Source organism: Vicugna pacos, chromosome 12 (genome assembly GCF_048564905.1).
Source record: "Vicugna pacos chromosome 12, VicPac4, whole genome shotgun sequence".
Lineage (NCBI taxonomy): Eukaryota > Metazoa > Chordata > Mammalia > Artiodactyla > Camelidae > Vicugna > Vicugna pacos.
Window position 1 is genome coordinate 28,276,483 of NC_132998.1, and position 12,307 is coordinate 28,288,789.

At 46.8% G+C, this 12,307-nt stretch overlaps 1 protein-coding gene and 1 long non-coding RNA gene across 4 annotated transcripts in view; one reads left to right on the forward strand and one right to left on the reverse strand.

The window, feature by feature from the left end:
* The window catches only part of LOC140700177 (uncharacterized), a 73,825-nt gene that overhangs the window by 38,198 nt on the left and 23,320 nt on the right, over positions 1-12,307 (forward strand). The window lies entirely within an intron of this gene.
* Positions 6,050-12,307, reverse strand: part of CHST11 (carbohydrate sulfotransferase 11) — a 241,142-nt gene continuing 234,884 nt past the window's right edge. For all 3 annotated transcript variants that reach the window (XM_006205880.4, XM_006205879.4, XM_072973082.1), the window contains one exon: positions 6,050-7,442. In XM_006205880.4, the coding sequence (XP_006205942.1) occupies positions 6,588-7,442 (855 nt within the window). In that variant the 3' untranslated portion in view covers positions 6,050-6,587. The remainder of the gene's footprint in view (positions 7,443-12,307) is intronic.

Below are 12,307 nucleotides of genomic sequence, written 5' to 3' on the forward strand. Positions count from 1 at the left end.
TGGAATGAAATTAACCCCCTTTTTGAAACACTTTTTACTTCCGTGGTACTGTCTAATTGCTCATTGACCTCTTTGGTGTAAAGCAACAAAGAGGTGCAGAGGAGGATTTGAGTAGCTCATTAGAGAAAGTCAACACTCGCGGTGCCAAGGTCTTCTAACTGAGTGGTTCTCAAACTGTTCCATGGAACCGCAGGGGGTCCCTTGAGGTCCACAGGCATTTTACAGAAAAAAGAGGCTCAGCTGGGCCTCCAACTATTCAATCACAGTATCTCCATTTCATCTATTTTACATATGAGTTCAGCACACAAAAAAACTTTTAAGAGACTCATTTTTCCCCCCAAAATTGAAAATGACAGATAGAGCTCAATTTGGTCATTTTACAATTGAGGAAACTGAAACCCAAATAGGAAGGGATGATCTCTAGAATACAAACAACTCCTTGGCGGATGAACTGCGGTTTGCGATCTCAGAGGTTCTTACTTATCTCGACTTTGGCATAACTCAGATGTTGCTGTTTCGCTTGTATCAGAGAGGACGGGACTGAGGTAGTATGTTTGTGAACGGTTCTCAGCCAGCTGCGTATCTGGAAACAGCAGGCTGCTCCCATTCTGACTGTTCTGTGGGTTGTTATGACATGAGGATGAGGCTGGTACCCGGAGAGGATGGTGGAGCGGGGAAAAGGCTGTTCGGTTGGTTGGTTTTTCTCTCATGTCACTGTTGCTAGATTGTCCCTTTTTTGTTTTATACTGGAATTATCCTTCACCCCAGACCCAAAATGTCTGATAAACTCCCTATGGTGAATTGAATGTAGACCAGACCAGTCTTCAACTTCTCGTAAGTCATCCCAGGACCCCAGGGCCCATGGTGAAGCAGCAGGATGTGGGTACTGGCTCTGCAAAGCTCAGAGTTGTGCAGGAAGGGTTTTCCCAGAGTGCTTTTCTCCACCAAGCCCCCACAGTCTCTGCCCCCTTAGATGTGTCTTCTGGTCTTTTTGGATATCATGACTTTTTGAGAAAATACCTGAAGTGACTTTGGGGGGCTGTTATAAAACTGCCAATATTTTTACTTTCTAATATCAATTAACATTACCATTATGGAAGAATACCAAAATGCAGGAGAGACATAACTTCAGGAATGAGCATTCTTCCCAAGGAAGGACACTTTGACGTTGAATATGAATGATTCTGCCTGGTGCTATTTTTGTTCCGTTAGTAGTGGATTAGTAATAACTTCTGGCCTTGGCTTGGTTTCTGTAGGTCTGCAGTGTCAGCCTGAGGGCGCCCGTGGCACCATCAGAAATAATGATTAGCTGGCCACACCCAAGAGGGCATCTTAGTCTTACTCCAGGGGGAGTAAACTAAGACCTGATATCCTCTTCCAGCCTTGCTTCTCACTGATACCGACAGTGTCCCAGACAAGACAGGGCCAGGCATGACAAACTCAGAGCCACTCACCACATTAGAGAGTAAGCACATGTCCCATTAATTTAAGAAAACTAAGCTCCACGGTCTGGCCATTTGCCAACCAGATGAGACCAGAGCAAGGACAGCGATGACACCAGAATGGGTGGGAGGTGGGCCACTGGTGGTCAGAACCAGCTGGTGAGCAGACACGTTATACACCATATTGAAAGGCTGAAGAATGGGATGTATCTCCTCATCCAATATTCTCATGCTGAAATGTTTACATAATATGTTTAGAGAAGTTAGGGTATGATAAAATGGAAAACCTTGCAGGTGATTTCTTCTCTGGCAAATAAACAGTTTTTATCAGTAAAGTTAAAAATGTCCATCCATGGAACTGCAAAAAGCTACCTGAGACATCAGAAAGGGAATGGATTTGGAATTGGAAAACTGGGGCCTGGAGGACAGGTCTGTAACTTCTGGATAGTGGACAGTCATTCGGAGAGGCACGTCATTTAGTGCCACAAGCATGGGGCTCTGCAGGCACAGGAGCCCAGGTTTGAATACTGGCCCTGCCACCAGTGCCCTTTAGTTTTCCAGGGCCTATTTCCTTATTTTTCACATGGGTAATGGCCTGTGTGATCATGGTGGGCCTTCTCATGCATCGATCTACAAAGAATTTATGGACAAAACAGAAATGAAGGAAGCTTCTATTCATCTGCTAAAAAGAAAGGGTTCGGATCTGTGGCGGTCTTTACCATGGCCAAGACTGCCAACAGGGTCTGCATCTCTGTCCCTCTCCATCCTTTGATGCACACGAGCAGGGCCCCCCACGTGCTAAGGAACACAGCCCACCCATCCCTACAGTCTTTTGTCAATGAGCCATGAACAAACCGTACACAGAGAGAAGCTTCTTTTTTTTCTTCAATTTAATTGAAGTTACTTAGAAAAATAATCAGGCTTGAATGGCTTTTCCTGGAGGAAGGTTCATGAACATTTTCACGCTTTTGTTGGCAATGTAGAATTTCAGCTTTCTTTCTTGAACAGTACAGTAAGATACAGAGAGTTTTCTACAAGCCTTCTACTGCATACAAATATGTAAAAAAAAAATCACACTCCACAAAGATGTTAAATTATATGTCCATATGCCGTGATGAGCATGCTCATAAGAAAATAGTACGGGCAGCCCCTTCTGTACCCGACAAAGAATAGGAGGCGGCAGTTCGCCCGTTAATTGCCGAGGGTCAAGCTGGTTGTAGAAGATCACGCTGCCTGCTCGTACGGTCCAGTTGGTTGTGATAGGAAAAGGCTGGAGGAAAGACTGGCTGTGGGAACTTGGGGGAGTGATAAGGGAGGTCAGTCCTGCTGACACAAGCGGGCAAGGGCTTTCCAGTCACCAGGATCGCACAGAATGGGGCAGCTTAGACAGTGTGTGTCGGGGAGGACCAGGCTGTGACAGATCTGCTCTGAGCACCACCCACCAGGGACAGAGTCCCTCGGTTTCTGGCCAGAACAGGGACTTTTGCAGTCTCCACCTCAGCTCTGGTCCAGACCCCACTAGCTAAGGGTGCGAAGGACTCGCTTTTGTCCTGGGAAGTTTCTGCCAGCAGGGGTTAGACCCTTGTGCTTCCACACCTTTGCCACCAGGAGGACTGGTCCGACGGAAGTTTCTACTGCCCACTGCTCTCCTGCGCCAGCCAGGTGAACAGGCAGGACAGGGAGGCTCAGCCAGTGGACAGGAAGGAAGGAAGGTCCCCTCCGAGACACCACAGGTCAGCAGACTGCCCTTCTTCCCAGACCAGCTGGGAGGCAGAGAGAGGGGCGTCTGGAGAAGCTGCAGGAATTCAAACCCTGTGGCTAATACTCTAGAGTTTTCCAACTAAACGGAGCACTTAAGCAGGAATATCCTTGTAAATACCACCCTGTACCTGGTTTTGAAAACACAGCAGCGCCTCTGAAAAGTGGCTGAGAGATGGGACACCTGCCTGTACTTTCCTCCAGCTAAGCATGCAATAGAAAGCATTTTCCAAAGTTTTCAATAAAAAATTAAAAAAAAAGAAGAAATCCAAGAACTTTGTTTTCCAGGCACATTTTCACTCATGGATCCTTTTAAACCAAGGACACAGAGAACTTTCTACATTCTGCCAAACAGTTGCATCAAATTTTTTAAAAATTTTTATGCCATTAGAAGATAAAATGTGAACACAAAACACAACAGGAGGAGAAAGAGCCCCTCACTGCAGAACCAGACTGCCGGGTCGTCCCCTGAAGGATACTCTTTCCCACTGGAGAGAGAGAGAAGGCATGAAAGAAGGCATCTGCACCGGGCACGGAGCGGCTCGCGCAGCTGATCAAAAACGGTACGCGACGCGGAAACACAAAACTTGGGACACCTACGTGAATTTCCACTTAAAAAACAAAAAGCACACGGTGAACAATTCCAAACTAGGGAATTGAAGGAGCAGTCGTCAAGCGATGAGCTACCTCGGCTCGCACTGAGCATCCTTAGGCTAGAACAGTAAGGGCACCAGCTGTAGCCTGTGCCTGTCCCCTCAGTCCTGCCCACACCACCCGAGACTGTTCTCCACTCCCTTTGGGAGGGAGGGACCCGTGTAACATTCAGGATTAGAACCATCGTGCTTAAGCAAAAGTTGAATTCATTTGGTGAAGTACCTCTGTTGCTGTAAACCAGGTGGAACTGTGGTGCTGTTTTATTTTGGGGAGGGAGACGGGTGATCAAGGAAGCAGTTTTTATCCTTGAAGACCTCAGATATGCCCAAGCAAGGTAACCAAAGAATATCTGTGGAACACTAGCTCTGTGAGATGATCTGCAAGGTAGAGGCATCCTGCTCACATAAGGTCAGGAAATGCTTGATTCAATCAGTGATGCGCTTAGGGATTCCCAACGCACAGCACAATCTCAAGGCTCTGAAAAGTCCTGCAGAAAGGAAACTGACTTCACTTTGTTTCCCAAGGGTATCTGACCACAAAACCTTTATTTTGCATCACACCAACTTGTCCCTAGAATCTGTGTTCTGTGAAGCACAGTATCAGGAAATGCTGGAAACCTGTTTCATCAGCAGAAGCCATGTTCCTGAGGACAGTGTCCCCTGACTGGAAATAGGATCCAGGGACAATTCCAGGGACAGCTGAAGTCTGTCACTTGGTAAAACACATTGCATAAACCTCTGTCCATCAAGGGTACAGTCGCTGTGTCCTTGGCAAAGGGGAGAGAGCATGGAAGAAGGTACACAACATTTCGTAAATAGCCTTGGCCACCCTCTCAAGTGCACGCCTCACTCACATTCAACAAAATAATTTCCTTGGTGAGACGTGGCGGCTGCTGCTCACTGAGCTGGCTGTGAGCTTTATGATACAATTTTAATAGTTTCTGTGAATAAATTATTCATTTTTGTTTGTTTAGAATATTCTCATCTCTGTGCTATACACCGCATCAAAAACAAAACAAAGCAAAACTGACCCACACCCCATCCCACCCTCCCCCTATTATTAGAACTATTATTATTTATTTACAGTATCTGCTACTGACTCATTCCCCAGCTATAAGAGGGATGTGGCTCAAACTTCAACCAAGCATCAGAAATGGCTGGACATGAGAAGTGTGTTAATTAGCAAGGTGCGGGAAATGGAATGTTTCCAGCCTTCCAAAGTAAAGGAGCATGGATTATGATCACAGAAGGCTGTCCTTGCTGCTGACTGCTGGTGGTCGCAAAGGTGCCTGCGGTCTCTCGGCCTCTGAAGGACTTGGGAGGGGCTCTGCACATGCATATGTGTACAGACACTCCACGTCTGAACTTCACAAGGAGTAAAAAATGCCAGACCCTTGCAAATCCTTGAATGTATGAGACCAGCCGCAAAATTTCAACCTTTTACATGGCAAAGAGTAGAAAACAACACTTCTGCCCAGAGACCTGAATGCTGGGCAGGAAATGACAGGAGGCAGCGGCTGGCAAATATTCCCCTTCCCTTACCCAAGGCAGACATCACCAGTTAATCACAGCATTCTTCCCTGCTGTGCCTGGCAAATCTCTTCTGGGGCTTAAAAGGCAGATACTACCAATAAACTGGAGTGAGCACATGAGAGGAAACATTTTTGTCATCTCCTGTGTTGGGCTAGTGAGCTTGGATTACTCACCAAGTTAAGTGGCCTGCTCCAAGCACGTGATTTTCAAATTTGGGCCATAGAAAAATGCAAATTTGTAGGGGTCAGGGACCTTCTGGGGTTGTTCATGAAGAGTCCAAGCCTCATGGTAAGTCCATGAATTTCAGGGGTTTGCTGATTGTTGAGCTGGATACTCTGTGTCCCTGTAAAGCTTCTTGAGGGCCAAGACTATTGGTTTTTGTTCACTGCTCTATCCACGTATCTAGGCCGAGCACATAGTAGTTGCTTAATAAATAAAGCAACAGCCACTTCACCTTCATCACAACTGGCACTGCCAGCTGGAAATTTCTGTAGAAAAGCCTATTCTATCAGACTGCTAATTCTGGTGGGAAAAAAAAAGCCACAATCAGCTCTCTCCTTGCAAAGATGGCTCTTTCCTTGGGTTAAAAAGAATCACTTTTTTTTTTTTTAACAAAGTGTGAGGGACTTTGGGGTTGACTGAAATCAGTTTGGAATTAGTCCCTTGCAAAGATGGCTCTTTCTATTTATTTCGAGCAGAATTTCCAGAATGTTGGCATCAACAGACATCACAATGGTTGTTATCACACAGTGACTCTCTGAGCGGTTCATAAGGAGAACATTTATGCCCCCACATGAGCTGTTGCAAGCATAGAACGAAACGTAAATTTCTTCTCCAAAGACATTAGAATCTTGCTGCCACAGAAAGAAATCTGTACAGAGACCATGTTTAAATAACTATAAATAACATTAATTAGAATTTATGGGATGCGCGATTCCTGGACTTCACCAGAATGCAAAGAAACCTCTGAGACAGTGTTGCAGTATTCACGTCTAAAAACAAGGACACCCATCCTATTCCCCTGCAAAGACAGCCGTCCTTCCCTACTAAGGATTTTAAATAATTCTTACTATGCTGCTCGCAGCATCACCCCCAAAGAAATATTAATTTACAAAATAACCCAATATCCATATAATTCTTTTGACAAATAAAAATCTTAAATTAAAAAGCAGGATTCTCTCCCTCTCCCCACCCCCGCCCTTTATTCCAATTTCAGGTAGCTTGGCACTGAGTAATTGAACATTAAAAAATCGAGTTTGTAGACTTCGTACAGCTGCGTCTGGTGCTCTGAGCTGATGTTCTGGAAGAACTCTGTGGTCATTTCGTCAGTAGTTCTGGTGGACTTGGCGTAGCTGGGGAACTTCAGGTAGCTGCCCACTCCCGCCAGCTGCAGGACGTAGTTGGAATCCTCCTCCAGCGTCTCGTACTTGCCCACGAGGTCGTAGTGGATGTGGCACGGGTGGCAGAGGGAGTAGACGGTCTGCCAGTGCTCATTGAAGGGCTCCTCGCGCTGGGTGTGCGGGTCGATGAGGTACGCCACGAACTCCTCGAACTTGACGTCGTCGCCCCTGCGCAGCGCCTCCTGCGTGGCGTTCTTGCGCTGCCGCTTGATGATCTTGGTGCCGTAGCGCTTGTGGAAGGAGGTGTTGTACTTCTGCGTGAACTTGTTCCGGTAGGCGGACACCAGCCTCTCGAAGGGCTCCCGGACGAACAGGAACTTCAGGTAGCTTTTCAAGCGGTGGTTGATTTCGGGGATGCTGTACTGGTTCAGGGTCTTCAGGTTGGCCGAGACGTGCGCCTCGTTGGCCGGGATCTCCATGGGGTCGCTGTACTTCCCCCGCCCGGTCAGGACCATCATGAGCCGCTTCCAGTTGGTACACGCCACCTTGGGCACGTAGCAGTAGATGAGCTCGTGGTCCTCATCCACCACCAGGTGCTTCAGGTCGTTGGGGGTCAGCACCCGCCGCTTGCGGCTCATGGCGCTGTTGGCGCGGCACGTGTCTGTGACCTGGTCCCGCCGCATCTGGTGCAGGACAGCCGTGTTGGAGAGCTCCGGCTGCAGAGGGGACACAGAGGAATAGGAACTCAGTACTTGTGTGGGATGTTTACACTTGGCCACATCTACAACCACGGTGGCCAAGGCGGCCCCAGCTGACAACCTAAATGACCCCTCTCCATTTCCAATTCTCCATCAGCTGCCTCGACTATTTTTTGTTCCACCATACTTCCTTTGGAGAGTAATTAATAATGATCAACTCTGTAACTTTTCCATCACCCTCTACATGCCTGGCATTTTACTAGAGCTTCATATACACAGTTTTCCTTTTCTCCATACAGCACACTTGAAACATTACTGATTTATTTAACTGTATCAAATACCTGCCACTGTGCTAGGTAACATGCTGCTAGGCACTGGGGGCGCAGTAATGAAAAATGTACACCAAGGAAACTGCCCTTATGGAGCTGACAGTCTAGCTGGAAAGAAAGGGGCACTTAGGCTCAGAGAAGTTAAATTACTAGCTTTAGATCACACAGGAAGAGACAGAGTCAGTTTCAAACTCAGTTCTTCCTGGTAACCAAAGCTGCCCACTTCCCACTCTAATCTGATGTCTAGTACTCCCACCTTGATTGCAGCAGGGAGAAAGCATGGAGTTTTGGCATTTAACTGATCTATTTCAAAGCAAGGGGATCCAGTTTTGCTACAAGCCATCATTGTGGACATCTGTTGCTTTTTGCTTCCTCAGTGCCAGTGCCTCAGTATCCTTCTGGGAACCCATTTTCTTTCATTCTCAACTCCTTTTCCTCTCCAGATGGCTGAGCTGTGAGAATGGCAGCCTGGAGCTTGGAGACAGGGAGGAGGGCCACTATGCAGGGAGAACTAGACTGAGAATGAAGAGAGCAGAGGAGAGATGAGCTGAAAGACAAGGGAGTGCATTCCTAGTGACATATGAATACCTAGGTCTGTGTGTTGTTGGAACCAGACCCCAACTCCTGGACTGTCGTTGCATTAGTCAGTATGTTTGCTTTGGTGCATAATGCAGTTTGAGTCTGGATTATAGTATTTGGAACCACAATATATGAGTATTTATTACCTTTGAGCTTTTCCTCTCTGCCATGTTCTTCCATTGACCCGTCCATTCAAGCATGTGTTCAGACCTCACAATGTACAGGGCACTATGCTCAGCATCCGTGGGAGATACAGCCATTTCCTGAAGGGCTCAGCCCTGGAGGTACCAGGCCAGAATGCTGGCAGTCTCAGTAGGGGCCCAGGGGAAGATGTGTGTGCTTCTCTAAATTCTAGAAGCAAAAGTTTCTCCCCCAAAGCCATTCACTTGCAACCTGAACTAGTTCTCACAGTTTACCTAGAATAGGAGACCACAGACCATGCTGCCCTGATGTGCCACTGTCTTGGTCTCTAATCCCAGAGACTCAGAGATTTTACAGAGTGGAGATGCCTTATGGTTGTTTGGCTTAATGCTATGCCTCCATCTACCTTCCTGAATATGCAAAGTGGCTCTTCTTTTAAATATAAAATATATTAATATTAATTATGATTAATAATTAAGTTTTAGAGAAACTGAGGCACCAGGGCTATGGAATAGACACTCTGGGGCTGCTCCCTGCCCCAGGAATGGAGTCCCCATCCATACGCTCATCTTCTGAGTTCCTAACAGTCCAGCACCAATGACTTTTCCAGCCTCTTTCCCACTCCTCCCCTCTTCAGAACTGAGGGAGCTCCCGAGAAAGCAATTATTCACTCTTTTCCTTTCGTGCCAGCCATTCCCATTTGGGATCCTTCCCTTTCCACTGTTGCTGGTACAAACCAATCCATGAAGGCCCTGCCACACAAGTGGCAAAGTGGCTCCCTCCTCTGAACTCCCTCCCACTGAGTGTCCTTTACAGCGCAGTTCCCCTGGGTACTTCAGGCTTGGTCTTCTCAAATTGGGCGACCGCTTGCTTCACAGGGATTCAGAGCCACAGGGCCACCACCGCCTCCGAGCCAGACTGTGGGTGGCCTTGTGTGGCCACCACCCGCTCCGGGCCAGACTGTGGGTGGCCCTGAGTCCTGAGAATGCAGAGGGATCAGTGACACACCACCACCTGGACAGCCACGTTGGTAGAGCCAAGGCTTGGGTGGGACCCAAAGAGCCAGACCTGCGTTTCCAACTCTGAACCACAGTCTGTTCAGTTCATTTTAGAATGTGCACAGGGCAACTGGGGTGGGCCTAAATTAGGAACACTGATGAGTTTACTGGGGAGCTGAGGGATATCCTGGTGGCCACTGGGGAGAAGTCACTACACCCTACTTTAAGGGCTTTGTGTCTGTCTGCTGTCATAGTCCCCAGGGCAACGATTCTGATGTTGATGATCAGATGGTGTGAAACAGCAGCAGACAGTAGAGGGAGCTACTCTGTGTAAGGCACCTTCATAGTTTATTGAAATACATTGTCTTTAATCTTCCCAGCAATTCTTTGAACTCGATGTTATCACCACTGGAAATGTCCACACTCAAGGGAAGGAAGCAAACCAAGACACAGTGCTAATGCTTTGACAGTTCCATGTGCAAATAACAAGAGTGTCTTGGCTACTTTAGCTTTACCAGTAACTGTGGAAAATCCCAAAGGAGTCGCTAGTGCCCTCCTAATGGCCATTCCCCTCTGCAACCCTACACTGTCACTCTGCCCATCAAGAAGTAGAGTCCATTGCTCCAGCCCCTTGACTCCAGCTGGCTGTGACTTGCTCTGACTAGGAGCATGTGGTAGAAGTGATGATGAGTGAGTTCTGGAGCCTGTGAGGAAGCCCTGCGGTGCCCACCCTGTGCTGCCGTACTTCCAGACCACACTGGCACGGGGGTCTCCCTGCCTAGTATAAGTAGCATGAAATGTGAACTTCGTCATTCCACAGCGGCATCTCTGGTGCTTGCAAAAGTGCAGGTCACGTAGTAGATGATCAGTAAGTCTTTGTTGAGTGAATGAATGAATTGGTTAATGATCTCTTCAGGGATATTTGATAAGGACACTAGGGAGGCCCCTCTGTAACTAGAGAAACTTCCCAATTGTTCATAGATGCCAGAACATTCTTAGTAGAGGCTGTACTCGGATGAACAGTGATCCCCCCAAATTCATGGAGGGGGGCCTCAGAATGTGACCTTATTTGGAAGTCAGTGTTTTATAGATGCGATTTGTTAAATGAAGTCATCCTGGGTTAAGTTGGGCCATTGTCCAGGGACTAGTGTCCTTATCAGGAGAGAATACAGTGACTCAGAGACACATAGAGAAGGCAGGTGATGACAGAGGCTGTAGTGAGGTATCTACAAGTCAGGACTCGCCAAGGATTGCCAGGAACAACCAGAGAGGGGAAGGAGAAGGGAGAGTGTACCCATACAGCCGTCAGAGAGAGCACAGCCCTGCTGACACCTTGATTTTGGACTTCTAGCCTCTAGACCTGTAAGAGAATAAATTCCTGTTATTTAAGCCACCGAGTTGGTGGTAGTTTGTTACGGCAGTCCTAGGAAACTAATACAGGAGCCAGGCCTTCAGTCACTAACTTTGAGCAAATTGCAGTAGAACATAAATGTGTAAGAGAAGCTGACATTATACACGACAATATTTTTACACAGAAGAGTAAGGAAAGGGTGTTAGAGCAGTAAGTAGCTGTGGTCTGAGATGAGGAGACCTAGGCTTGGGCAAGGCCCTTAACTTTCTAAGCCTCAGTTCTATCACTTGCAAAATGGGAACAGTACCATGTAGCCTGCAGGGGTGCTGATTAAATCAGACAAGGTGTGGTTTGGAGTTTGGAAAATAAGATCAAGTCTAGTTCAGAATTTGGATGGGGTACAGTGTGCAGGAAGCAGTTAACACATATGCATTCCTTATGAAAGAAGAAAAAAATCCAAAAAAGAAGGCCAGAAATCTCAAAGACAACTTTCTGGTGAAAGCTCTGTAATTTTGTTGCAGGCCAGTCCTAGGTCATGGCATTCAGTTAATATTTATTTTGAATAGTAAAACTCTGACTTTTGCATTTCCTGAGTTCTGAGCAGTACTCATCACTTAAAAGGAGCATTCATGGCACTTAAAAACCAAATTAAACCAAAATTGTCCTAAAGGAAACAGAAGGACTAGGGAGGAAAAAGGGTCCATCAACTTTGCCCATTTGACTCACTGCTGGGCAGTTCTGAAGGCAATAAATTACTAAATGAGCAGAGAAACAAGAGGATCTCCTTTTCCCTCCCCGACCCCCCAGCCCCGCTCTTTTCAGTTGGAGCCAATTTTCTGCCCATCTGAATCCCTGGGGAGGTGGCATGTCAGTTAATACTGCATTCAGGACCACAAAGCCATGAAAAATGGAAACGATACCACAGTGTCATTTTACGTCCAATTGCAGAGACAAAAAATAACTCAAAGGGGCTTTGAAATGTGGTATTTGAGGTTCCTTTCTCTTCCACTTCCTTCTTCTCCACGGCAGTTTAGGTGGCAAATGGTGCATCTGCCACAACGAGGCAGCACCATTTCCCTCAGGAGGACTCGGGGGCACTGGTTCAGAGCATAAGCATATTCTCAATCCTGGGACGTGTCTGGGCCCCTTCTCAGAGGAGGAAATTCACCGAGGCCTCTGATGTTGAAATTTTTAACAAAACGTTTTAACTTGTTTTACCTTTTTATTTTAAAATAATTCCAGGCTAGTGTTGACTTAACCTATTAAAATACAATGTTACTAAAATATGCATAAATATAAAACTAGGTATACAACTACAAGACCAAAACAAACAGAATCATTCAAATGAACAACATTAACCTGACGGATGATGTTGTTTTACTGGAACCAAAGCCCTGCTTAAAACAGGCAGAGTGCTTGCTGTCCACCTGGGACAGGCTCTTTGCAGTAAGGCGTCCCTCCTCAGCGCTCCTCACTTTCTTTCCC